This window comes from Anguilla rostrata, chromosome 19, assembly GCF_018555375.3.
Source record: "Anguilla rostrata isolate EN2019 chromosome 19, ASM1855537v3, whole genome shotgun sequence".
NCBI classification, from domain to species: domain Eukaryota; kingdom Metazoa; phylum Chordata; class Actinopteri; order Anguilliformes; family Anguillidae; genus Anguilla; species Anguilla rostrata.
Genome location: NC_057951.1, coordinates 15,086,024 through 15,113,998, shown reverse-complemented (window position 1 = coordinate 15,113,998; position 27,975 = coordinate 15,086,024). Strand labels below are relative to the sequence as shown.

The 27,975-nt window shown below is 50.1% G+C and overlaps 1 protein-coding gene across 3 annotated transcripts; it reads left to right on the top strand.

Moving 5' to 3' along the window:
- Positions 1 to 27,152, top strand: rfx4 (regulatory factor X, 4). 3 transcript variants are annotated; one of them, XM_064319156.1, is made up of 18 exons: positions 1 to 613; positions 3,358 to 3,444; positions 4,205 to 4,265; positions 9,253 to 9,376; positions 11,822 to 11,883; positions 13,306 to 13,519; positions 14,120 to 14,197; positions 14,349 to 14,512; positions 15,427 to 15,527; positions 15,945 to 16,003; positions 16,219 to 16,363; positions 19,014 to 19,108; positions 19,615 to 19,732; positions 20,779 to 20,898; positions 21,338 to 21,496; positions 22,104 to 22,269; positions 22,574 to 22,709; positions 25,425 to 27,152. In XM_064319156.1, exons 1-18 carry the CDS (start codon positions 571 to 573, stop codon positions 25,695 to 25,697), a joined length of 2,205 nt encoding a protein of 734 aa, XP_064175226.1. In that variant the 5' UTR covers positions 1 to 570; the 3' UTR covers positions 25,698 to 27,152. The 3 variants fall into 3 exon arrangements, with proteins under 3 accessions (XP_064175226.1, XP_064175227.1, XP_064175225.1); XM_064319157.1 differs by having other exon boundaries at positions 21,335 to 21,496; positions 22,146 to 22,269; XM_064319155.1 differs by having other exon boundaries at positions 21,335 to 21,496.
- The last annotated feature ends 823 nt before the right edge of the window (positions 27,153 to 27,975 follow it).

Sequence of the window (27,975 nt, the reverse complement as noted above, 5' to 3'; positions counted from 1 at the left end):
GGTTGGGGACGTGTAGAAAACGTATTAAATGCCATAATGGTGGAAGGGGAGGCCTCAGTGCTGGGGTGCTGTAGATCTAAGCCTCTCTTTTTTTCTGAAGACGGAGCTTTTCTCATTCAAAGCAGCCGCACAATGGAGCCCTGCCACCTCCCCATCTGAGGCAGGCTATTCATCAGCCTGCCCAGCCTATCAATGACACCGTCCCATCAGGGCTCCTATAAAACTCAGCCTTTCCCATGAAACATCAGCAAACATTTTGACGGGTCCGGCTCTCTCTCTGTCTCTCTCTCTTTTGCTCCCTCCCTCTCTCTCTCTCTCTCTATAGCCCCCCCCCCCTTCTACTTCTCCTACCCGCCCCCCCTCGGCCCCCCCTTTCCTGACGACCCCAGCAGCACCCCGGGTTTGTGGAGTCTCTTCCCTGCGCGGGTCTGGCGGACGTGTCAGTGCCACAGCCAGTGCGTCCGCGGGCAGGCAAGCAGGCTCGAGCAGCGCAGTCCGGAGGGAGCCTCAGGCCTTGGACCCACACCGCCATTTCTCCCAGGGAGCCAGAGCGCTGCGCATGGGAACACGATGCATTGTGGGCTGCTGGAGGAGCCTGACATGGATTCCACAGGTTGGTCGGCGTGAGCGTGGCGATGGGGAGCGGCTGAGAGTCATTCTTTCACAGGCGGCCCCCGGGCCTGCTGGGGGACCCCAACGCCTCCCTGGGGAGGTTCTGACGGTCCTTTTAATTGCCTGTGTTGGACGAGTGCTGAAGAACTAGCTTTTCCGTGGCTTGCTCGTTCTGTTGAGTTTTAGGCTCTTCTGAACAGTGTGTCACGTGCTGTTGCACTGGCTGTCTGCGGGGGAAAAGGAAATTTTACTGAAAAAAGGACTTTCTGTTTGCCTGAGCAGTTGAGGGTCTGCAGCACATTGCCCTGGGGAGATTTTTTAAAAAAGACCACGTGCATGAAACACTTCTTGCCGATTATTTTAAAGATTACGTGTGCTGGTGTGCGTATGTTTATAACAATTTTAATGTTTTTTTTCCGTGTCAGCCTGTGAGTGAGCGGTTGGTTGCCGCTCTCGTGCTACAGTGCACCTGCCCGTTAATGATAAGCAAGCGCCCGAGGCAACTGCGCGCGTGGATCGTTAAAGTTCTTTCAACGGTGCGAAAATGTTTCTAAAGTTGCACAGGCGTGGCTGGAAGACACCGTTATAATTTTCAAATAATGTCTTTTTTGTCAGATTTATATTCCAATGTTACAAAAAAAGAAACTAAAAGTGTAATTCTGGCTTATTCATTTTTGGCCAAACAATTTATTTTTACTAATGTGTTTGTTGCTGACGCTAAAATTCAAATAACCCATTGTGCCATCATAGCGCAAAATGTGCTCAGTCATAACACGTGCCTGTCTTAATATGGTCATAATTTACTTTTGGAAAAAATTTTTTTGTCTTTATCGAAATAAAATAGAGAATCATTGCGACAGTTCTTTCTTGAAAATTGTACTATTTAAGAAATGGAACTTTATTTCAATGAATGAATTATATGCTCCTAAAAATATTGTTCCAGGCATTGAAGTTAATTAAAATAGATCAATTGTGAAGACTGCACGAGGGCGCATTAATAACTGAACCCACATCCGTTTCACCTTTAAATTGAATTTAATCCAATTATTTTGAGTTTTGCTTTAACTGTGACGCCATGGGGTTGAGTTAAAACGATCTGATCCTCCCAGGACAGCCAATGAGCTGGATTTTATTTCAGTAGAGGGTTAGTTCTCTGTGCGCAAATATTATCAGAGAAAAACGGGCCAAAAAACATTTAAAACGACTTCTGTAGCCACAGAAGAACAGGCGGCTTTGTGGACCATATTGGTCACGATACGAAAAACAGATTATGAAACTGTATTGCGACTAAAATACGTGATAAAACGAAATGATTTCCCTCTATATTTCTATGTTTATAATATTTATAAATATTAATTCAAAATATAATTGGTTTTACCATTAAAAGAAGAAAATACTCATTTGAAACTAAAAGGTCAAATAAAAGTAACAATTCAACGTTAATTTAACACATACCGCTTGTCAAAATACGTGAATGGAATAACGATAAATAAGTTGCATCAAGTTTGTAAAATAGTTTCTTGTATAACCTTCGAATGCTTAAAAATAGCGACAATGCCCAAACAGCAATTAACTTGATCACTCATTTCCCCCGTAATTACTATTTATATAATGAGCGCGAGTGTGAAGTCACGAACGTTCAATTTCGCTTTTCACAGGGAAAATTAAGTGTCCCAAAACTTCTCTGTGGAACTTTCACCCCTTCCGATGTAACGGGACCTGTTGCCATGCCAACGTCCATTCCTGGTAACTGCTACCATAGTGATGGTTGTCATGGCCCGTGCAAGAAACAAGATCCACAAGAACAAGCAAAATATTATGAGTTAGTGTTTCTTCCCCCAGAAAGAACACCAGTCGAGCCATTTCGTAATAGAAATTAGAATGGGACAAAAGAAGGTAGTGTCTTGAAGCAGGTCTTGCAATGCGCGCGATCTCAATAGAGCATGTGTGCGCTTGTAAGTCCCCCCCAAGGACAATAGAGGATTCCTGCAGTTTTTACTGAAAACATTTCAAACAGAATCCCAGCTGCTCAAAAGCTCATACAATCAATTGTTGTCGCATTTGTGGGTGTGAGAGAAAGAATGCGTTTTAGGAAAGATTTTTGGGGTAAGCTTCTTTTGGTCTTAAATATTAATAATGGGATAATAATAATAATAATAAGAAGAAGAATAATAACAGCAAGAAATAATTTTTAAAAATAATTTAAAAATAATAATAATAAAGGCAATACTTTTGGAAAAAATAAAATATTAATAAATCATAATGACCAGCATATTTACCGATTTAAGCACATTGAACAACACATTTAAGCACTTTATTTTTACAAACTAATTTAGCGACAATCTAACTAATCTAATGCGTAGGAAACACATTTGAAAACATGCTGTCTCTTAACTAGCATAAGCCTATGAATGAATATTGTGACATTTTCCCCTAAAGCTTTCTGTTGTTCTTTTGTATCAAAGTAATAATAATAATAATAATAATAATGATAAAAATAATATTTCTACTGCAGGGATAAAGTCGTGAAACAAAACATTTGACACCATTAAATAAATAACGACCTCTTCCCGTGTTGTTCTTCTCCTGAAAGGCGTCACTTTTTGAGTTATATATTTTTAAATTATTTTATTTAGTTTTGTCCTGTTACTGACCAGTTGTCCCAGGCTTTGGCGATGCATAAGATCAGTTTGCAATATTATCTTAACTTCACTACTTTAACTAACTTTAATTTTCTCTTTTCAGAAAGTTGGATTGAACGATGCCTGAGCGAAAGCGAGAGCAAGCGGTACTCAAGCCATACCTCCTTAGGGAATATGTCCAACGACGAAAGTAAGAAAATTCTCATATTCATAACTTTTATGTGGTGTAACATTGCCTCAAAATCTAAACTGGGAGTACCAACTAGACCAGTAACTCTGGAGAAATTTGCGCCTGGCGAATGGAGCCGTTTGAAGTCAACAATTTATACTGAAATCATAATAATAAATATATGAATGCAGACCCATAGGCTGCTCTGTGGGGATCATATTTAGTTTTTTCTTTGTTATAAATTATGGCAACTTTATTTTTTATTTTGCTTGTGGTTTGACTTGAAAGATGTGAATTACTTGACAGTTGATTTTGTGAATATAAGTAAACAGACGCGCTAAACGCAGTTCTCTCCTGTATGTTAACTGCTCCAGTTACACGAATCTGACATATTGGTTGTGGGTGAAAATTAAACTATAAACCGTCGTTTTATTCTTCTGTTCAGCATTTTACATTGAGTGCCATTTCTTTCGCGCCGATGGGTTTGTTTAAGACCGATACAAATTTATTTAGGACTGAATCTGTCCCACACTTTTCTGATGATAATTCTGCCCGGCAGATTTGCGCAATTGCTATTCCGTTCAGTTTATGTTTTTAACTTTATATTGATAAAGCCATTTTTAAACGCACATGAAAAAGTCGTGCTGATATTAAATGAACATGATTTTAATGTTGGAATGTTAAATATTTATGTTTGTCATCTATGACTGTACAAGATGCCACCGTGAATTTGACATTTTTGCACCTTTACATTTAAATTAAATTAATTTTCTTTAAATAGATGAGGAAAAGGAGAATAATCGAGCATCTAAACCTCATTCAACTCCAGCTACTTTACAGTGGTAAGTTTTATACTTTTTTAATTCATATTCTGTATTAGAACATACGTGTGTGTTTGCTGCTGATTTGCATGTTTTTTAAATGGCAAAAATGTTACAAAATAACATATGCAAATATTGGCTGTTTATTTGAATACCTTGGTTAGAAACGCAGGTTTCCCTTCCCTTAGTTAATCAGATAGGCTTAGTTCACTCTCTGATCTTTATGAGCTTTTCTTAATGACTGAAGCAGATTTTATTGTTGGAGGAGAAATTAGATGGGGACAATGTTTTTTTGTGGGAAGTTTGTCAGTGACAGGTGGATTGGAAATTTTGGTTTATATTTTGGTTGAATGACCACATTACCCATAATCCATTTCTATAATATCACAGGTCGACTCTCCCTCTTCATGGTGGCTTGTATTTCAGTGTAGCAAAGCAGTGTTTGGCTGCTTATTATTCACAGATTTAAATGTGAAAGTGACTGGAAAGCTGATGAAATATGGCAGCAGGAGTCTAAATGAATACACTGCTGTCCATCCACATTGCTTTGTGTGCAGTGTTCTGTCTTTGACTAGTTTAGTCTGAATTCCCCAATCCTGGACAGTTCTAGTTTAGTTGACAGAAATGAAATCATATGTAGATGTCATCTCAGTTTCCTTTGACAATAATGAGACTGCATAAGCTTGAATTGTTTGTTTTTGTCATGTTTGGTAATTAGCTCGGTTCGTTAGTGACTTAATGAATGGCCTTTCCCTGGCCCTGTGAGAGCACACGCCGTCTGTGTTCAGCTCGTCTCTCTGCCTGTGCGGTGTTGAGCTGCCGTCTTTCTGTGCAGTGTTGAGCTCTGCTCTCTCTGTGCAGTGTTGAGCTCTGCTCTCTGTCTGTGTGGTGTTCAGCTCGTCTCTCTGTCTGTGCAGTGTTGAGCTGCTCTCTCTCTGTGCAGTGTTGAGCTGCTCTCTGTCTGTGCAGTGTTGAGCTGGGCTCTCTGTCTGTGCAGTGTTGAGCTGCTCTCTCTCTGTGCAGTGTTGAACTGCTCTCTGTCTGTGCAGTGTTGAGCTGTGCTCTCTGGCTGTGCAGTGTTGAGCTGGGCTCTCTGTCTGTGTGGTGTTCAGCTCGTCTCTCTCTCTGTGCAGTGTTGAGCTGTGCTCTCTGTCTGTGCAGTGTTGAACTGGGCTCTCTCTCTGTGCAGTGTTGAGCTCTGCTCTCTGTCTGTGTGGTGTTCAGCTCGTCTCTCTGTCTGTGCAGTGTTGAGCTGCTCTCTCTCTGTGCAGTGTTGAACTGGGCTCTCTCTCTGTGCAGTGTTGAGCTCTGCTCTCTGTCTGTGCAGTGTTGAGCTGTGCTCTCTGTCTGTGCAGTGTTGAGCTGGGCTCTCTGTCTGTGCAGTGTTGAGCTGGGCTCTCTGTCTGTGCAGTGTTGAGCTCTGCTCTCTGTCTGTGCAGTGTTGAGCTGGGCTCTCTCTCTGTGCGGTGTTGAGTTCGGCTCTGTCTGTGCGGTGTTGAGCTCGGCTCTGTCTGTGCAGTGTTGAGTTGGGCTCTCTGTCTGTGCAGTGTTGAGCTGCTCTCTGTCTGTGCAGTGTTGAGCTGTGCTCTCTGTCTGTGCAGTGTTGAGCTGTGCTCTCTGTCTGTGCAGTGTTGAGCTGTGCTCTCTGTCTGTGCGGTGTTGAGCTGGGCTCTCTGTCTGTGCGGTGTTGAGCTCGGCTCTGTCTGTGCGGTGTTGAGCTCGGCTCTGTCTGTCATGTGTGTGTTGAGCTGCTCTCTGTCTGTGCAGTGTTGAGCTGGGCTCTCTGTCTGTGCGGTGTTGAGTTCAGCTCTGGGGACTTTCTCTCTCTCACGCCTCCATAGCTGCGCAGATCGCCCCTCAGCTGGGGCTGAACCTGTCCACTCTGCCGCAGTGCAGCGAGGACACACCTCAGGCTCATACTCACCTCAGGCTCATACACACCTCAGGCTCATACACACCTCAGGCTCATACACACCTCAGGCTCATACACACCTCAGGCTCATACACACCTCAGGCTCATACACACCTCAGGCTCATACACACCTCAGGCTCATACACACCTCAGGCTCATACACACCTCAGGCTCATACACACCTCAGGCTCATACACACCTGGAGCAGGGCGTGCTGTAGCACTACAACAGAGACTCAGAATCCCAGCAGCCTCCTGCTGCTCTGTGTCCTGTGTTCAGCTAGCCGGCGGTAACAGCGGCGCGCTTTTACCCGAGCCTGCCAGAACCAGGCCAGAACCGGGCCAGAAGCGGGCCGGAGCTGGGCCGGTTGTGTCCCGGACAGAGGTGGGCCCAGGAGAGAGTGGAAATCCCGGACCAGACCTTGCGGGATGAGCTTTGGGGAGTGGAGTGGCTGTCGCTCTGAGACCTGAGGAAGCAGCTCGTTTTCGTGTGTTTATTTTTGCGTGTGTGTGTGATGTCATTTAGGCCATCAGCAGGCATGATGGGAAAGCTAACTTTGATTAAGGGGGTTAGTGGACTGATTGGTTTGAGATTGGGGAGCAGAGGAATGAGCGCTGGGGGTAATGGCAGGGTTGAGGAATGGGGGTGAGAGGAGGCGGATCAGTGATCTTCCCAACACCCTTCTGATCCCGAAGATTTCATCATATTAACACCAGCCAATCACAGGTTTTCATCCGGACAGCGAGACGCTGGTTTTTGCTCATTGCAGATGATGTTTGCACACTCTCCAAACAGATCTGTTAAAAACCAAACATAACGTGTCATTTTTAATGCCCCTCTCACTTTGTGATACATAAACTGTGTATTTGTAACACAGAAGTAGCAACTTTGACACAAAATGTGTTGATAGCAACACAAAAGTAGCAACACAAAAAGTGCATCGGATTTTAACATGTTCTTTTTTGGGAGTGCATGAGAACTGCTGAAAGAAAATGTTTCAGTGCGTTACAGAGCGTTACTGAGCGTTATGTTCTCCAACATCATCAGGAGGTTCCAAAAGTGATAAAATTTTCATCTTAGAATCCAAGATCTCAAAAATTTTGTTTGAAATGACAGTGTGTATGTATGTCAGAAGATTGTGGCCCTGAACGTGTGTGTCATTGAACATCACGACCAGCTTTGAAAATGGATTGGAAAAGAATGTCAAGCAAAATGTTTTGCTCTGTTCTGTTTGTATAACGAGCAGTGTTTGGCAGAAAATTTACATCCTGTTCATATTTCTCAGAGCATTTAGTGACAAAGGATTTTAGAATAGTTTATTTTTGTATATCTGTGAATCAAGATTGTAGTATTTTTACGCTTTGTCAAAATGTCCGCATTTTCTTTTTCATTAATTTAATAGACCCTTTAATAAGAGCATTGTAGGCTAGCCTTATTATATGCAGAAAGAATTCAACGTTTTTTTTCCTTCTGAAATACCAGCCAGTTTTCCTAAGCAGCTTCCTGTCTTGTGATTAATGTTTTATTTGAGTCAAAGGTCAGATAGTTTACTTGTTTACAGTCAGTACTATTTTAGGGATTCCAAAATCTATTTTTCATGTATTTTCTGGAGCATTTTAATTGATTCTGTAGACCTTTGAAGAATAGTGCCAATCTATGCTGTAAAGGTTTGTGCAGTAAAATGCAACAGCGTTTAAAATTTTAGCAACTTAACCTTTTTTTTGTGATCAATTAAACAAACCAGATCAAGCTACTGTTACCAGAATACCTGCTACATCTGAAATCATTTCAGGCTTATAGAAGGAGTTGTGTGCATATGAAGTTGTGTCTGTATTTGAAGCAGTGGCATTTGTATACGGAGTTGTGTCTGTATTTGAAGCTGTGGGGTTTGTATACGGAGTTGTGTCTGTATTTGAAGCTGTGGGGTTTGTATACGGAGTCGTGTCTGTATTTGAAGCTGTGGGGTTTGTATACGGAGTTGTGTCTGTATTTGAAGCTGTGGGGTTTGTATACGGAGTCGTGTCTGTATTTGAAGCTGTGGGGTTTGTATACGGAGTCGTGTCTGTATTTGAAGCTGTGGGGTTTGTATACGGAGTTGTGTGTTCTGTATGGTTGTTGAAGCTGTGGGGTTTGTATACGGAGTCGTGTCTGTATTTGAAGCTGTGGGGTTTGTATACGGAGTTGTGTCTGTATTTGAAGCTGTGGGGTTTGTATACGGAGTCGTGTCTGTATGTGAAGCCCAGAAGGTGCAGCCAGATCTGTACTGAAATTAGTCACACTTTTCAGATTCAGATGAATCCTGTGATTAATGGTTTATTTGAGTCTAAGGTTAAATGGCTGATTTGTTTATAGTCAGCGCCGTTTTAAAATTAAAAAAATATATTTTTAGCGTATTTTCTGATTGGTCCTTAGGACACTGCTTACAAGTGTGGATCTTCAGTTGTAGGAGTCAGTATTTATTGGTGCAGCCTTTGGAGTGTATCAGTCAGTGTTTACAGGTGTGGGTTTTGGGGTGAATGGGGGGGTAACAGGTGTGGGTTTTGGGGTGAATCAGGCTATTAGAGGTGTGGGTTTTGGGGTGAATGGGGCTGTTAGAGGTGTGGTTTTGGGGTGAATGGGGTGTACAGGTGTGGGTTTTGGGGTGAATGGGGGTGTTAGAGTGTGGTTTTGGGGTGAAGGGGGGTAACAGGTGTGGTTTTGGGGTGAATGGGGTGTTAGAGGTGTGTGGTTTTGGGGTGAATGGGGGTAACAGGTGTGGGCATGGGGTGAGATGGGGAGGTAACGGGTGTTTGGGCTTTGGGAGGTAATGGGGCTGTTAAGGTGTGTGTTTTGGGGTGAATCAGGCTATTAGAGGTGTGGGTTTTGGGGTGAATGGGGCTGTTAGAGGTGTGGGTTTTGGGGTGAATGGGGCTGTTAGAGGTGTGTGTTTTGGGGTGAATGGGGGGGTAACAGGTGTGGGTTTTGGGGTGAATGGGGGGTAACAGGTGTGGGTTTTGGGGCGAATGGGGGGGTAACAGGTGTGGGTTTTGGGGTGAATGGGGGGGTAACAGGTGTGGGTTTTGGGGTGAACGGCTGTCCCCCTGTGTTTGGCGGCAGGCTGGAGGAGAACTACGAGATGGCGGAGGGCGTCTGCATCCCACGCAGCGCCCTGTACATGCACTACCTGGACTTCTGCGAGAAGCACGACACACAGCCCGTCAACGCAGCCAGCTTCGGCAAGGTCAGCCCCGCCCCTTCACCCGAACCAAGAAAATTAAACTGAGTAACATTACAACACCCCCAACACCCTCTCCGCAATGTTCCATGCGACTTATAGATCACATTCAAGGTGCATCCAAACACTGGAAAAATGCTGGGAGTTTTCTAATGTACTGGGAATGTACTGAGAAACAAATATTGTTAGGGGTCCTTGCTGAGTGCTGAGGGTGTCTGTGGCATGCCTGCAAGAATGCAGATTAGCTTGTGCAAAGGACTTGGCAAGGCACCCAGCACAGCCATCAGGCTCTTTGGCAGCAGTGACAGTATAACAGCTCAGGTATGTTGAGAGTCTCTTGTCTGCATGTAAACCTACTAATTCTGTGGTGGAGAGGGATCTCTGTGTGCACCGGAGGAATTCTGGGATATGTAGTTTATGACTCCCAAAGGGTCCCGATGGAGATGTTTAGGGTTCCAGTGAGCCCATTCTCCCATGGAGTGAATATGTGCTGTGAAAATCATTCAGGCTCAAACTGTGGAAACTCGGTTGGTCTTAAATCACGACCTCTTTACCGGCTCCATTACTGTGCAGCATGTTACTGCACATCTCCAGTGAGTCAGGCTGATGCCTCACAGGCAGGGGAAAACCAGCAGCCTTTGACATTAGCATGTTAGCCCCATAGGTCACTGTCACTGGTCTGGGTGACCTCATGCCTTGTGGAATAATGGAAAATAATGGCGAATGAATGTAATGGACAAACAAATTTCTTCAGAAAAAAGTTGTAAAACAGCTGTTGAGTCTAAAATGTCTTTAAGATGCATTTGAGCAGTTTTTAAAACTGCCTTTCAGCTTTCAAATGGAGCTCAACTTTGTCTAAGAATCTCAATTTTCAATTCTTCAACATCGTTTGGATCTGTTGCGTGGGAACTGTAGTTTTTATTCTCCTCTTAATCATTAAATTTGAATGATAATGTTTCAGTCAGATCAGTTTGGGCTGTTGATGGAGTTAAATGTTGAAGCTGGTTACACTGTCAGGCTGTTCATGGAGTTAAATGTTGAAGCTGGTTACACTGTCAGGCTGTTCATGGAGTTAAATGTTGAAGCTGGTTACACTGTCAGGCTGTTCATGGAGTTAAATGTTGAAGCTGGTTACACTGTCAGGCTGTTCATGGAGTTAAATGTTGAAGCTGGTTACGACGTGTCAGGCTGTATCAGCTGTTGGAGTTAAATGTTGAAGCTGGTTACACTGTCAGGCTGTTTGTGGAGTTAAATGTAAGGGTTAAGGCTGTCGAGTAATGTTCAATTGGTTACCTGTCAGGTTTCATGATAATCGCTAATGGTGGCAGGAACTCAGTCCTGCAGTAACTGCAATCAGCCCCTGTGGCGGATCAAACCAAAATCAAAAGAAAAGCCTCCTCACCTAAAAAACCTGGATACAAGTTTAAACCACGAGGCCCGCATCTGTTCCCACAGCCCCCAGGAGCCCCCCCCCCCCGCCCCCCACCCCCCCGCCCCCCAAAGGCTCCTGTCGGAGGATATTGAAAGAGAGAGGGGTGGGATTAATGTGTAATTAAAGGGTTTGGGGAAGGGTGTGATGTTGCGGAATGTTAGATCAGTGGCTGCCGCTGCATGGGGTCGCCTTTAGGAAAGCTTCATTGAATCGGGACAAAGGGGGCCGGGGCGGCCTCCCTGTCTGCTCATTTATCAAGCGGCCCGGACAGAAGCCCCCAGCCCCCCCCACCCCATTCTCACAGCGCACAATGGAGGCCTGGGCTGTTTGCTGAAGTTTTTGTGGCGGGTGCTGAGGCAGGGAGAGCAGCGCTGGAGCCAGGCTCCCTCGCACGGAGAGACTCTCCGGAGAAAGAAATTATATTCTGGGACCGGGAGATGCGCCGCTCACAACAATGGCTTTTTGACCCCTCCCCCCCACCGTAGCATGGCGTGGGAGGAGCACTACCTCCCGGGCGAAACCCTTCACGCGTTCCAAACCGAGCAAACTTTAAATATTTGAGTGTGTAAATGGCACTCCCCCCACCCCCTGTTCTGCCCCTCCACCCCCCCCCCCCCCACTTCTTTGGGCCAGACAAACATTAGACATTGGCAATTAGACGATCTCACTGGGGGCGAAAGTTAAATTGGCTGGTGAATATGCGGATTAACTGGAAATAACCTGTGAAAGGGCTGCTGGGAACCCTCCGTCTGTTCGGCCTGCCGGATCGCATCGCAAAGGGATTTACTTCCTAAATGTCGTTCGCTAGTTAAGACCGATCACAGCGACATTAATATTGTTTCTCATACTCAATATCGCCCCTTTACTCTGTGGAATACCGCTTGAAACCGCAAATGTCATTTCAGATTAGGACACTTTGATTGGCTGGTGGCTGACTTCGAATGGAAGAGGACAGGATATGACATCCAGGAAGTCAAATGTTTGAAGAGTCCTGATGTAGTTTCCTTTGATTTCTGCAGATAATAAGACAGCAGTTCCCGCAGTTGACCACACGCAGGCTGGGGACGAGGGGACAGTCAAAGTGAGTACACATCCTGTCTCGTTGTCAACCCCTCTTTAATGAAGTCCGTACACTCCATCTTGGCTCAACTAATGCCGAACTCTGAACATTTATTAAGGGTGGTTCCTGCACTACTCAGCAGGAACTGAACACATACTCCGACCCACCTGCTTTGTGAGCGTCTGCGCCCTCAGTCTGCGTGGGTTCTGGCCTGCTGCGCCATGGCTGCGCTCGCTCAGGGCCTGGAAGCGGCTCGGCCCGGCGCATACACCCTCGCACTCTGTGCTTCTGTGAGCTCTGTCTGCGAGCGGCTCTGTCTGCGAGCGGCTCTGTGCTTCTGTGAGCTCTGTCTGTGAGCGGCTCTGTCTGCGAGCGGCTCTGGCTGCGAGCGGCTCTGTGAGCGGCTCTGTGCTTCTGTGAGCTCCGTCTGTGAGCGGCTCTAGCTGCGAGCGGCTCTGTGAGTGGCTCTGTGCTTCTGTGAGCTCTGTCTGTGAGCGGCTCTGGCTGCGAGCGGCTCTGTGAGTGGCTCTGTGCTTCTGTGAGCTCTGTCTGCGAGCGGCTCTGTCTGCGAGTGGCTCTGTCTGTGAGCGGCTCTGTGCTTCTGTGAGCTCTGTCTGCGAGCGGCTCTGGCTGTGAGCGGCTCTGTGAGCGGCTCTGTCTGTGAGCAGCTCTGGGCTTCTGTGAGCTCTGTCTGCGAGCGGCTCTGTGCTTCTGTGAGCTCTGTCTGCGAGCGGCTCTGTCTGTGAGCGGCTCTGTGCTTCTGTGAGCTCTGTCTGCGAGTGGCTCTGTCTGCGAGCGGCTCTGTCTGTGAGCGGCTCTGTGCTTCTGTGAGCTCTGTGGGCCTGAATGGCGGTGCGTAGCGGACGCTCAGTCTCTCTGCCCGTTCCCAGCCTTGCGAGCGGACGGCTCAAGCGTGCTCCTGATCCTTTAAGAGCCCACAGGCTCATTTCTAACATGTACACAGATCCACATTCTGCCTTTCTGGAGTAAATTCTTCATTTTATTAACTAATTATATAAGCACAAGGCTTTCCAAGAGGCACATGTGCTCCTACATTTACGATGTATTCCAATTAGTGCTCCTAAATTATTTTTCCAGTTAAGCACACATTCCTAAAGTGGGGGTACAGAAGAGCCGCGCTGTTATTTATTCATCCAAAGCTACTTTTATTTCAAATACATTTATTTATTTACACACACAGTGGAAAATTAGAGTAAAACCGTTCTGTGCTCGCGTTCAAGCTTGTGACAGCTGTGCTCCACCTCGGATTTGAACCTGCAACCTGTATGCACATCCTTAAACCACTACACCATGCAGACTAATGAAGTGACGTCTTCCCCTAAAAACGGGCAGCTCAGCCTTCTGGGAAGCTTTATGACAAACCGCGAGCGCTCCAGCTGCCTGGTCCTGCGGTCTGATGGGTCCCCCCCCCCATCCCGATAGGTACCACTACTACGGCATCGCGGTGAAGGAGAGCTCGCAGTACTACGACGTGATGTACTCCAAGAAGGGGGCGGCGTGGGTGACGGAGACGGGCAAGAAGGAGGTGACCAAGCAGACAGTGGCCTATTCACCGCGCTCCAAGCTGGGCACTCTGCTGCCAGACTTCCCAAATGTCAAAGATCTAAATCTGCCTGCCAGTCTGCCAGAGGAGAAGGTAAACAGCCTGAGCCCCACACACCCAGACCCCCACACCAACCCCCTCCCGCACCACCCCCGTACCCCCACCCCCCGCACCAACCCCCTCCCGCCCCTCCCCTGTACCCCCACCCCCAGACCCCCGCACTAGCCTCCACCCGTCCCCCACCCACACCCCCGCCCCCAAAGCAGGATGCGGATCCACTGCAGGACTTTGAGGATTTATTTGGCAGTCCCTCACTGGCCTTTGTCCTCGTCCTCCATAATAAGATCTCATGCTGGACTCGGTCCATGTGCTGAAAGTGCAGGCTGAACACAGCCCTGTTTTAAAGGATGTACGGGGTGCTCGCTAGGACTATGCCCTGTTCTGAGTTTATATGTGTAATGTTTATATATGTAAAATATGTTTATATATGTAAATAAAATGTATTTATTTATTTACCTACTTACCAAACACTTATTTATTCATAATTTAAAATGTTTAAAATTACTAATGCAATGATAAAAATAGTTTGGTATATGCTTTGTCGGCATTGAAAGATGCTGTGAACTCCAACCACACAGTAGCCCACATCAAGACCAGCATCCACAATCCTTCAGATATGTGCTGCATTTTCAGGTGTCCACCTTCATCATGATGTACAGAACTCACTGTCAGAGGATACTGGACACCGTTATACGAGCAAACTTTGACGAGGTAAGTCCACTGTGTGTGTACACGTGTGTGTATATGTGTGTGTGAGTGTGTGTTTGTACCTGTATGTGTGCGTGTGTCTGCATGTGTGTACGTTTTGCTTTGGCACGGACTGACATTTCCCATGATGCTGTGCTCTGTGATGTCCGTGCAGGTGCAGTGCTTCCTGCTGCACTTCTGGCAGGGCATGCCGCCCCACATGCTCCCGGTGCTGGGCTCGTCCACTGTGGTGAACATCGTGGGAGTGTGCGACTCCATCCTGTACAAGGCCATCTCCGGGGTGCTCATGCCCACTGTTCTGCAGGCACTGCCCGACAGGTAGGGGGCGCCCACGCTGACTACCCCGCCTCTCCCTGCTCCTTACTGCATTACGGACACTACTGTAGGCCAAGCGCATGGTCCTCTTTCAGTGTGAAGAGCATGACCATGAGTATCTTCTGGCTCTAAATCTCCAGTTGAATTACTTTTTGCAGCCAAGAATCTTTTTTCTCATAACAAATGTAACAAAAAGTTTTAATCTGAGTGCTGTCAGGTGATATTAAGTCAAATTTGCAGAGTGCACATGCTGAATGGTTCATTTCTGCAGCATCACAGATCTGAGGGTGTTCCAGGCCAAAGAGAATAAGCAGCCTGCAGTTCTGAAGGAGGATAATATTCCAACAGGGCCTGGCTGGGCATTGAGAACGGGGTTTAACCATGTCAGGGGGTGTGGGGGTGGGGGTGGTGCTCCTTCAAGTTCCTCAGTGACTTTCAGCCCCCTAATCCTGCCAACCCTGCCCCTCCGGCCCAGGACATGGGGGCAGAGGGCTTGGTGTGTAGGAGATTAGCTGTGGAGTGGGTCTGGGCTCGGCCAAAGCTCTTAATCAGCGCCTCCGGCCACTGGGCATTCCACAAGCCCGGCACAGTGCACCAATCAGGCCCCAGAGCACCAGTCAGGTGCACCAATCAGGCCCCAGAGCACCAGTCAGGTGCACCAATCAGGCCCCAGAGCACCAGTCAGGTGCACCAATCAGGCCCCAGAGCACCAGTCAGGTGCACCAATCAGGCCTCGGCATGCGGAGGAAATTACACCACCGCAGCCAATTATTGTTATTAATATTATTATTATTAAGAAGAACAAGAAATGGAACCTCTCAAGTGCTTTCAGATCAGTCTCCTCTGATTGGCAGGGGGTTGTTGCGCGGGTGTTAAGGCGTGGCCAGTGAAACTCCAGTGTGTCTCTCTCTGTGCAGCCTGACGCAGGTGATCCGGAAGTTTGCCAAACAGCTGGATGAGTGGCTGAAGGTGGCGCTCCACGACCTGCCGGAGAACCTGCGGAACATCAAGTTTGAGCGTAGGTACCCTGGCGTTAGCCGTACGATGCTAACACGCACCCTGGCGTTAGCCGTACGATGCTAACACACGCACCCTGGCGTTAGCCGCACGATGCTAACACACGCACCCTGGCGTTAGCCGCACGATGCTAACACACGCACCCTGGCATTAGCCGCACGATGCTAACACACGCACCCTGGCGTTAGCCGTACGATGCTAACACACGCACCCTGGCGTTAGCCGTATGATGCTAACACACACACCCTGGCGTTAGCCGTATGATGCTAACACACACACCCTGGCATTAGCCGCACGATGCTAGTAGTACCATGCAAAGCATAGCATTAGCTGTGATAAAAAACACACACAACACTTGGAATTTAAGCAGGTTTTCAAATTTCAAAATTTCCGCTGTATTCTTTTTTTTTTTTTTTAGTGTCGAGAAGATTTTCGCAGATTCTGAGACGGCAAACATCTTTAAACCACCTTTGTCAGGTATGAATTTTAAAAATATTGTTTTTTAAATAAAACTAACTGATTGTGAAAATGTCAAGATTAAATGTTCTCAGAAGAGTACAGATTATGTGTATGTTATTTATTAATATAATCTTGTGTTGTGTGAAGGATAAGGATGGATCTGTGTGTGTGCTCTGTTTAAAGTGTGTGTAATCCTGTGATGATGACCCCCTGTGCTTTGCTCTGCTCGCCAGGCCTCCCGGACGGTGATCCACAGCGCAGACATCACCTTCCAGATGCTGGAGGACTGGAGGAACGTGGATCTGAACAGCATCACCAAGCAGACGCTGTACACCATGGAGGACTCTCGCGAGGAGCACCGCAAGCTCATCATCCAGCGTGAGTGTGCGCGGGGCTCAGAGTGCCAACATGCTAACACGCCAACACTCCAACATGCTAACACGCCAACACGCTAACACGCTCACACGCCAACACGCCAACACGCTAACACGCTCACACGCCAACACGCCAACACGCTCACACGCCAACACGCCAACACGCTCACACGCCAACACGCCAACACGCCAACACGCTCACACGCTAACACGCCAACACACTAACACGCTCACACGCTAACACGCCAACACACTCACACGCTCACACGCCAACATGCTAACACGCTCACACGCCAACACGCCAACACGCTAACACGCCAACACGCCAACAGGCTCACACGCCAACACGCTAACATGCTCACACGCCAACACGCTAACACGCTAACACGCCAACACGCTCACACGCCAACACGCTAACACGCTCACACGCCAACACGCCAACACGCTCACACGCCAACATGCCAACACGCTCACACGCCAACACACTAACACGCTCACACGCTCACACGCCAACACGCTCACACGCCAACACGCTAACACGCTCACACGCTCACACGCCAACACGCTCACACGCCAACACGCTAACACGCCAACACGCTCACACGCCAACACGCCAACATGCCAACACGCCAACACGCCAACACGCTCACACGCTCACACGCCAACACGCCAACATGCTCACACGCCAACACGCCACGCTCCGTCTGCTCACACGCCAACACGCCAACATGCTCACACGCCAACACGCTAACACGCCAACACGCTCACACGCCACGCTCCATCTGCTCACACGCGGTGCTCAGTCAGCCCACCCGCGAATGCACGTTGTCCACACACGTTATTTTACTGTACAACGCTTATTTCATCTACTGCAGTTACTTAATAAGTTAAATTAAACAGATTATTAATGAGGTGTGAGGATAATTTGTGCCGGTGGGCTTGTCATGTGGTACAGCATGAGACTGGAAGGTTTGGGAAGCGCTGGTCTACCCTTCCGCACCCCTGGAAGGTTTGGGAAGCGCTGGTCTACCCTTCCGCACCCCTGGGAGGTTTGGGAAGCGCTGGTCTACCCTTCCGCACCCCTGGAAGGTTTGGGAAGCGCTGGCCTACCCTTCCGCACCCCTGGGAGGTTTGGGAAGCGCTGGTCTACCCTTCCGCACCCCTGGAAGGTTTGGGAAGCGCTGGCCTATCCTTCCGCACCCCTGGGAGGTTTGGGAAGCGCTGGTCTACCCTTCCGCACCCCTGGGAGGTTTGGGAAGCGCTGGTCTACCCTTCCGCACCCCTGGGAGGTTTGGGAAGCGCTGGTCTACCCTTCCGCACCCCTGGAAGGTTTGGGAAGCGCTGGTCTACCCTTCCGCACCCCTGGGAGGTTTGGGAAGCGCTGGTCTACCCTTCCGCACCCCTGGAAGGTTTGGGAAGCGCTGGTCTACCCTTCCGCACCCCTGGAAGGTTTGGGAAGCGCTGGTCTACCCTTCCGCACCCCTGGGAGGTTTGGGAAGCGCTGGTCTACCCTTCCGCACCCCTGGGAGGTTTGGGAAGCGCTGGTCTACCCTTCCGCACCCCTGGGAGTCGCTCCTGTCCTCCGCCATGCGCTAATTCCCACGGCCAGCGGTGTCAGGCCGCGGCCCCGGTGACCGAAGGGTTAAACGTGTTTATTCTGCTCCCAAACTCCCCGTGGAGCGTCTCCAATGCCTTTCTGCCGCGAGCCCGCCGAGGTGACAGGGTCAGAACTCAGAGATTTGTTGTGGCCTCGTGAAAAGGAGCCTTTCAGCTTTCTCTCTGAACCAGAAGGAGGCTGATCAGAACCCCCGTAGCAGAGCTCGGGGCCGTGCCTTCACAACAACAATGGACTGAATTAATTAAATGTAATTTGGAAACCTGTTGATAGTGCTGTGGTATACAGTGCTGTTATTCATGCTCAGTAATTCATTAAGATCTGCGTTAGATTTCCTTAAAAATGCATAGTTCTTTTTTGCCGTTCATTAATGAGTAATAATGTTCTTTAGGAGACGAGCGTTTCAGGACTGAGAATTCAGCCCATATAATAACATACTCACAAAAAAGTATTAATTTAGAATAATCATCAGTAATTTGTTTTAATGGAGTTCAATCACATTTTGTTTATTTTCTGAAATGTGATTGACCTTTCTAATGAATAAATAAGCCTTCTTTTCAAATTTGTGTATTGCAGTGGATTTGTGACTGAATTATTTACAGTCATTTTCACACAGCACGTTTGGTTTCCATATTTTTGGATCTTTAATCTTTTTGTTTTTGGAGCTTACCTCTGCTGTATGTAAATAAGGACAGTTTATAAGCCTGTTTTAATCACTGCGTGTCTTGCAGAATGATGTTCTGTTGCCCTGGTAACACCTTTCTCAGAAAAAGCTGAGCGGCCTTTCCGCTTCGCACGTGCAGACAGTATTTTTATACGGTCTATGATTGTGCGCCCTACAGTGCTAGCTGTGTGGTGCTAACTGCGCGATGCTAGCTGTGAGACGCTAACTGCGCAATGCTAGCTGTGTAATGCCAACTGTGCGACGCTAACTGCATGGTGCTAACTGCAGTGCTAGCTGTGCAATGCTAAGTGTGAAGTGCTTCCTGCGCGGTGCTATCTGTGTGGCGCTAACGTCTCTCCCGCCGTCTCCCTGCAGTGTACCAGGAGTTCGACCGGCTGCTGGAGGAGCAGTCTCCCATCGAGGCCTACATCGAGTGGCTGGACTCCATGGTGGACCGATGTGTGGTGAAGGTCAGTGAAGGCCCTGTCCTGTGTTGTCCTACCCCACCTCCCTCACAACTGGGACTTCCCCCTTTTTTTAGTACAGCTTATTACTGATGCAGGACAGAGAATGCTCACCTCACCTGAACTCAGCATTATAGGTTTCTGGTGGTTTCTGATGGTTACTGGATTAAAGGCTGTTGTCCTGCAGGGAAAGGCCTTGTCTGAATGCCGCTGTCCCACGTGTCTTACGCGGCCTCTGTGGGCATTCCGCTGCTCTCCCTCTCCTCAGTTAATGATGTCTTTATTGACGGCCGTCTGTCAACATTATGCGGCAGATATGGGCTTGTTAAAGTTGGCTGCCATGGAAACCCCTCAGACTCAGTGGACAATGGTTGGGAGGGAGAGAGGGTTTCCTAAGGAAGCTTGACTTGATGACACGCTTGGTCCTGAAGGTTAACCCCCCTGCACCCCTCCCCTAACCCCCCCCCCCCCCCCCCACACGGCCCCTTTCTCATGGTAATGATGTCATTCAGGTGTCCGGGAAGCGGGTCGGCTGCTTAAAGAAGGTGGCGCAGCAATTCCTGCTCATGTGGTCGTGTTTCGGCACCAGAGTGATCCGGGACATGACCCTCCACAGCGCCCCCAGCTTCGGTGAGTCCCACCAACGCACCGCGATACGCACCGCAGTCTCACTCTCTCCCGCCAACACCCTGATACGCACCATGGTCCGCTCTCTCACAGCATAAAACATTTATAAAAGAACCAAAGAACACGTGAGAAGAGTTTCGGGGTGTGAAAGGACAAACGTGCACCAGTGCTGTATGTAGTCAGTGTCTTGATCAGAGTGATCTTGGGCATGTGCCTTCTCTCCTCTCTTCTGGCCACTTTCCCCATTTTAAATCAGGATTCCAGAAACTTGTCTACTGGACGACTCCACAGGTCCGTCTAAGGGCCATTTAAGAAGACTCAGTCCCTGAATTGAAGCTTTTGATTGGGTGGGACCTGTGGCTTGGCCGTTGGTTGACGGTCATCTCTGAAGCCTTTGGGGCGGGGAACTCCCCCCGGTCAAAAGTCAGAGCGCTGGGTGGACCTTACGCTGAAAACCCTTTTGGGTTTCCACTGGCTGTGCATGACAGATAGCCTGGAACAGATCCTGCCCCCCTCCCTCCACCCCCCCCCCCCCCACTTTGGCCTGTCTACGAATATCAAAGGCCCAGCTGGACACCACATTTTGATAAAGCAGCACTGCACAAGAAAATGGCCAATTAACAAAGGCAGCTCCCCCATGCCCCGCCCCTCCTCCAAGCCCCGCCCCTCCCCCCTCTTCCTCTGCAGTTTTATGACCCTGTTGTATGGGGGCCCTGGTCTCTGAATGGCAGCCTGCGTTAGCTGATTATGTGCATGCCAAGCCCTGACTCTTGGGACAGCGTCATCATGTGGAAGTGAATATTTTGAGAAGGAGGGGAGAGAGAGGATCTGTTCTGTTCAGTATTCAGTGCCTTTGGTGGAGCTAGTAAGTCCTGTGACACACACTCGCACACACACACACACACACGCATGCACGCACACACACATTCCCAGGAAGGCCCACAATCCTCACAGATGACTACATCTGGCTGGCAGTTGGGTCATATTTCTGCTCAGGAGCGAGGCATCCTGGGAAATGGAGTTTTTAATGCTGCTCGCTCTGTGCGCAGGGTCCTTTCACCTCATCCACCTGATGTTCGATGACTACGTGCTGTACCTGCTGGAGTCGCTGCACTGCCAGGAGAGAGCCAACGAGCTGATGAGGGCGATGAGGGGCGATGCCAGCGCAGGTGAAGCCTGGGAGTCGTGGTGCCCGTCACAACCCCCCCGCCCACCCCCCATCACAACCCCCCCGCCCACCCCCCATCACAACCCCCCCTGCCCACCCCCCACCCCCCACCCCCCATCACAACCCCCCCGCCCACCCCCCATCACAACCCCCCTGCCCACCCCCCATCACAACCCCCCCGCCCACCCCCCATCACATTCACTTTCTCTTCATCAGCGTGGGTGCGGGGTTTTCACTCAAGAACTCTGCAGTGTAGTCTGGGAAATCACAATTCATTGATTTAGAAGATTCCAGAAGAGCTGTGGTGGCTGACATCACCATGGTGTATTTAAATGTAACAGCGTGGAAGCGAAACTGACAGCAGGCTTACCATCATACCACCATTTTGGGTCTCTGCCTTTCTGGCAGATGATTGACATGTCATCCCCTTCCTTCAGCAGACAGGCAGGAGGAGCTGATGTTGGTAGAGGCCACGCCCCCTCCTGCATCACCAGGACCCTACTCCCCGGCGAAGTCCGTCACGTCCGTGGGGATCCCCACTGCACAGTCCCCTGGGACTGCGCAGTCACCTGAGTACACCGGCGTCACGACAACCACAGGTGAGGCCCAGGAGGAGCCCCCGGACTGTTCCATTCCACTCAATATGGAATTATATTGTGAATGTCAGGATGGCTAGGGGGCCTTATTAGGCACTGCAGCTAAGTAGAGGATGGTCAGTAACCAATTAGAATCCAAGATTGGAAATATTTCCTTTACGTTACATTACATTCATTTATCCTACGGTGCTATCGCTTACAATGTAAGAGAACACAGGTACAACCAGAGTTATATGAGCAACAGGTTCAAACCTGACCAGCAGGTGTGTGAGACCAGCAGGTGTATAAGAACAGAATGTATATACGGAAGCACTAAAGCTAATATTAGAGAGCGTGTTTCTGTGGCTAGCTGCTCATTTGCGGCTCTGCTTTTTGTCTCTGTGTGTGTGTGTGTGTGTGTGTGTGTGCACGTGCGTGTGCGTGTGTGTGCATGTGTGTGCGTGCGTGCGTGTGCGCGTGCGTGTGTGTGTGTGTGCGCGTGTGTGTGCATGCGCGTGTGCGTGTGTGTGCATGTGCGTGCGTGCGTGTGCGTGTGCGTCTGTGTGTGTGCGTGCGTGTGTGCGTGCGTGCGTGCGTGTGTGCGTGCGTGTGTGCGTGCGTGTGTGTGTAGCAGGTGCAGTTCAGTCATATACCTGGTCCCTTACGTACACAGTGACGACGTCAGGAGCCACGCCCCCTGAGGGAGGGCAGCAGCTGTCCTGCATGCGCAGTGGCCCCGCCACCCCAACAGGCTCCGCCCATAGGATGCCCGTCTACGCCCATCGTGATGAACATGGGTAAGGGGTGTGACCTCTCTCTCCCCCCCCTCTCTCCCTCTCCTTCACCCTCTCTGTCTCTTTCACTCTCTCCCTCTCGCTCTCCCTCCCTCTCTCTCACCCAGCTTATTCCTGCTGCGTCTCCTTGACTGTGGGATATAGCGCCTTTCCGCAGTGAATATGGAAGTGTTGCTGCAGTCCCAGATGTTTTCTGAGTTTTGATATGGGACTATGGCTCTGAGTTTATAGTTTTTCGTTTTTGGGAAGTGAGGGTGGGGGTTGTGTACTGCTTTGGGGGGTCTGACTTGTTACTCTGTCTCCTCAGGTACACAGGCTATAATTACAGCAGTTATTCCAACCAGCACCACACCCCCATCCAGACCCAATACCCCTCCCTACACCACGAGCCTGGAATAACCACGCCCCTCCACTACCCCGCCTACCACCGCAGCTCCCCCCAGGTTCGTCCCCGACCCCCCCACACCCTGTTACTGTATACTGTATACTGTAGTACTGTAGAGTGTGAAACTTGCTCTCCTGTAGTACTGTGTGTGGCATTACCAAAAACACAGCAGGCTGGGTTGTTGCTTTTCTTACAGTACCATGTAAATACAGCCATTTGAGAATGTGGAATCGCAGCTCAAAGCAAGTGTGCAAACATACAGCGCAGGGGCAAATTCTCTGGAAAAAAAGAGAAATCACTGGGCCTGCTCAGTTGTGAACACTTTTTCAGTTTATGTTACTAAGGCAGGAAGAGTGGAGGGCAGGTTTGACTCCCGCAAGGTGAATTCCACGCTTGGTTTTTTTAAGGAGGGTTGAGCTGATGCTGTGGGGGAGGGGGGAGGTGGGGAGGGTGGGGAGGGGGGGAGGTGGGGAGGTGGGGAGGTGGGGAGGTGAGGAGGTGGGGAGGGGGGGAGGTGGGGAGGGGGAGGTGGGGAGGTGGGGAGGTGAGGAGGTGGGGAGGGGGGGAGGTGGGGAGGGGGGAGGTGGGGAGGTGGGGAGGTGAGGAGGTGGGGAGTGGGGGAGGTGGGGAGTGGGGGAGGTGGGGAGTGGGGGAGGTGGGGAGGTGGGGAGGGGGGGGGGAGTGGGGGAGTGGGGGAGGGGGGGAGGTGGGGAGGTGGGGAGGGGGGGAGGTGGGGGAGGTGGGAAGGTGGGAGGGGAGGGGGGGGAGGGGGGGGGGGGGGAGGTGGGGAGGTGGGGAGGGGGGAGGGGGGAGGGGGGAGGAATGTTAATATGGAGGTGAACCAAAGCCGGCTCATTGACATGCGGACGGTGTGTTTCTGGGAACAATGCCCCGAGCTCTGAGCCGCAGGCTGGCCGTATACCCAGCAGAGGGAGGCGCGGCCTTCCGCGTCTGCCCCCCCCTCACCCCCCCTTGCCACAGCGCCCCTCCGACAGGCCGGCGGGGTGTGGTCAGCAGGCAGGGGGGTTCTCCTTCCCACAGGGAGGCTCAGAGTGTTTTTCAGAGAAGCTGGGTCTGGACCACAAGGCCTGACCCTTATAGGGGGGTGCAGGATCGGAGGAGGGGGTTTGGCTGGTTGGGGGAGGGGCTCTGGCTGGGTGCTGTTTGGCCTGACCCTTATAGGGGTAAGTTCCTGTGCAGGATCCCCACACAGACAGGGTCTTTGTGCTGGGAGCGGATCACAGGCCTCAGCTGAATGTTCCGGAAACAGGGCTGTGAAAAGCCGGCTGGCCCGGAACAGCGAGCACCCCGCTCTGCCCCCCCCACACACACACGTCCCGGACGGGCCACGGGCTGAGTATTAAAATATTGTTATTCAGTGGTCCCCTCTCTGCGCGGGAACAAGGGGTCACCGCGGTCCCTCTCCTGCCCTTTGATCTTTGACCTTTGACCCTACGCTGACGGTCTTTTTTCCGCGCCCCCCCCCTCCCCCTCATAACGGACTGATCTGTACCCAGATGACAGTGGGGGCCCTGAAATAGCCACTTCCACTCGTGCGCGCAGTGTAAATCGGGCACAGAGCCCTGTCTCTGTTCGGAGCGCGCGTCTTTGGGACGGGGAGCAGCGTGCTCAAAGGACACATTCTGCAGCCCGGCGGAACAGGGCACAATGTTATTTAAAGACTTGCCCTTTAAGCCTGTTTTCCTCTGTGTTATCGGCCCGTAACCCGGGACAACAAAAATACCGGCAGCTGCCCGCTTTCAGAAGCGCTACCTGCCGCCCCCCACAGCGGCTCCGTTTCGCTTCCACGCCAACAGCGACACGGAAGGAAAATTACGCGCTAAACCGGAACCCAGAAAGAGCGGAAGGAACAGAGAGGGATGAAAGGGTGAGAGAGAAAGGGCTGAGAGAGGGATGAAAGGGTGAACAGAAAGCGCTGTGCTGTGATGCTCTGCTTGTGTGTGTGTGTGACTCTCTCAGCCTGGCCTGTGTGTGTGTGTGTGTGTGTGTGTGTGTGTTGTGTGTGTTGTTGCGTGTGTGTGTGCGTGTGTGTGGGTGTGTGTGTGGTGTGACTCTCTCAGCCTGGCCTGTGTGTGTGTGAGTGTGTGTGTGTGTGTGTGTGTGTGTGACTCTCTCAGCCTGGCCTGTGCGTGTGCGTGCGCGTGTGCGTGTGCGTGTGCGTGTGTGCGTGTGTGCGTGTGTGCGTGTGTGTGTGTGTGTGGTGCGTGCGTGCGTGCGTGTGCGTGCATGTGTGTGTGTGCGTGTGTGTGTGACTCTCTCAGCATGGCCCGTTTGCAGACTTGCAGGTGAATGGTAAATGGACTGCATTTATATAGCGCTTTTATCCAAAGCGCTTTACAATTGATGCCTCTCATTCGCCAGAGCAGTTAGGGGTTAGGGGTTAGGTGTCTTGCTCAAGGGCACTTCGACATGCCCAGGGCGGGGTTTGAACTGGCAACCCTCCGACTGCCAGACAATCGGTCTTACCTCCTGAGCTATGTCGCCCCCTTGTGAAACCCTGGGCCTTCCATTACTTCTGTGTTTAATGCCGTTACATCAGTAACGTTCCGTATGTCTCACACCTGCAGTGAAGTTCTGATGCACAGGTGACTGCATTTTGGGTGGAGGTGTCCCGTCCCACAATTGAGGGGTGACTGGGGGGGCCAGGTTAGGGTCAGATTGGCAGCTCTAGGCCCAGTGCCCTACCCATGATGCACTGCACTGCCCGCTCAGCATCTGGCACTCTGATGAAGGGGCTCTCTTGCTTCCGCAGTACCCGCTGAACAGCCAGATGTCCCGTATGGAGCCATGCCTGATGGGGGGGGGCCCGCGGCTGCACCCCACCCCCGTGGCCCCCAGGTGGCCGGACGTCCCGCCGGCCAGCGGCTGCTACAGCAGCACCCCCGTGCACTCGTCCCGCTACCCCCCCGCGGGGGAGCTGTACTCGCCCCTGGCCCCGCGGCGGAACTCTGAGTATGAGCACGTGCAGCACTTCCCCGGCTTCGCCTACATCAACGGTGAGGCCAGCGCCGGCTGGGCCAAGTGACCGCGGCGGGGATGCCACCGCCAACCTGCACCGCCAACACCAACCTGCACCGCCACCAATCCAGCACCGCCACCGCCAACCTGCACCGCCACCAATCCTGCACCGCCAACACCACCAACACCACCGCCAACCTGCACCGCCAACACCACTGCCAACCTGCACCGCCAATACCACCAACACCACCGCCAACCTGCACCGCCACCGCCAACCTGCACCGCCACCGCTAACCTGCACCACCACCAATCCTGCACCGCCAACACCACCACCAATCTTGTACTGCCAACACTGCCAACACCACAGCCAATCCTGTACTGCCAGCACCCCTGACCCCCCCCGCTCCCCCCCCACTGCATCATCTCAGCTCGGTGAGCTGGAACGTGGGTCACCTGACACATGACTGGATCTCGTTCGCCGCTGAAATACCGCCAAGACGCCCAACCCGCCCCGCCAAGGCGAGGTGTTGGCACAGCGAAAGCCGGTTCATCCTGTTGGTGCGGGAAACGCTCCAGAAAGTTCCATCAGCCAGCAGCCTCTCCTGAGTCAGATGAACAGTGACTCTGACCCACCCCCCCCAGACAGGAAGTAGCTGCCCTGATAATCAGGCCAGCGGGCTGGCTCCGCCCCCTGCCGTGTGACGCGTGCTGGGCGGTGCGGAGGGCAGGAGACGCCCAGCCGTCAGCCCGCGGGGTGGACGCACCGCCATGCCAGCGCTGCACGTCTCTGCGTTTCTGTTTGACCCCTCCCCGTCCCGCACGCAAACACTACTGCGCGATCCGTTTACCGCTGGGCGGCTGCATCGCGTGCGTCATGGCAACAGCGCACCGCCACGCACCGCCAGCGCCTCGGACACTTCAGAGAGCCCGGTAACGTCAGCGCTGCCGCTTCGCCCGCTTTCAGACGCATCAGAAGGTCAAAGTTCAGCTGTGGAGCGCCAGACCGGCCCTACTGACGCAGGCACTTCTGGATTACTGCCAGAGCCATTTTATGAAAATCAACATTGTTTAGAAGTTCTTTTCCTCCTCCCTCAGAGCAGTGAGATGTGGCTCCTCTTCACGTGCCCTGTGTGTCAGAGGGCATCGCTGTAGACCTGTCTTCTGTCACTTCGTAACTCTGTTTTTCTGTTGCTCTTGCTGTTGTTCGATCGGTTTTTTTTTGTTTTTGGTTTTTTTTTTTGGTTTTTTTTTTTTGCTGTTGGTAAGGTTTGTTTCACTTTGTTCTGTTAGGGGAAATTAACCTAGGTACTGTATGAGTGTGTAAAATGCACTTGAAGCTACTGTGGACCTATTACCCTATGGGTAAGCATAGTGAGGGGTAAGGGAATCAAAGTGTAACTAAGAACTCTAGTCACTTTTCTGTAAATAAAAGCACTCTTGACAACCTCTGTAATGATGACAGTCACCATTAAGCTCATTTCAGTGGCGATATAAAGATAATTAAAGTGCCAGTTCAAATGTGGACATTGCTTTCATTTATTTTTTTAACCACTATGTAAAACACGGAAAGAACTTCAGAATTATCAAAATAATTTTTGTTATTCAAAGGTAATATTGAACATTATTATTCCACGGTAATATTGAATGTTTCATTTATTTCAAAATGCAAGTTGCTTTGAAATTCCACAAATTTAACTTTCTTATTTTTAATGAGTGTATTCAATGTTGTTATTCAAATGAAAAATGTATGGTTAACCCACTTAGTGTGGTTTTATATTATATGGGAGGAGGTCTGATGCCTTTCTGCAGGAGCAGTGAAGGAGGATGAGCTTCACAGACGTAAAAGAATTAAATGAGTCCATCCATACCTCAGTACCTAATCAGCAGGCTGTTATGGAAAACAAAAGGTAACAGAGGAGATCACAGTAGAATCCAATGCAAATAAGAATAAAGCCCACCATTAACCTGAAACCCAATCATAAATTAAGTTGGGCAAAAGATGGAAATTATTTTATATTTTGTCGGCCAGAACTCTCTTGAAAAACAGATTACCTATGTCACTGGGACGTTCTTGGAAAGGATGAATCAATGAAAAGGGCAGGTCTCTGTCGCTCTGTTTGCCCACAGCAAATGGGAGGATGATTTTCACATTATCATACGAACTAACTAAGAGCAGCACTGAGCTTCCCTTCCGTCGGGTTCCCCCAGTGGCTTTTTACGGGTTCCCCTGGGTAACAGGAGGGACCTCGGTTCCAGGCTCAGGGGCGGCTGCTCCAGCAGACTCTGCACCAAATTAGTTCAGCAACAAGTAATCTCCTGAAAATGTACTCTTCTCCATTTAATGG

Coding starts and splice junctions, on each gene's coding strand:
- rfx4 (XM_064319155.1), top strand. CDS start 571: ATGCATTGTGGGCTGCTGGAGGAGCCTGACATGGATTCCACAG. Junction 14,513..15,426: donor CTGCAGGCACTGCCCGACAG/GTAGGGGGCGCC, acceptor CTCTCTGTGCAG/CCTGACGCAGGTGATCCGGA. Junction 16,004..16,218: donor CTTTAAACCACCTTTGTCAG/GTATGAATTTTA, acceptor TCTGCTCGCCAG/GCCTCCCGGACGGTGATCCA.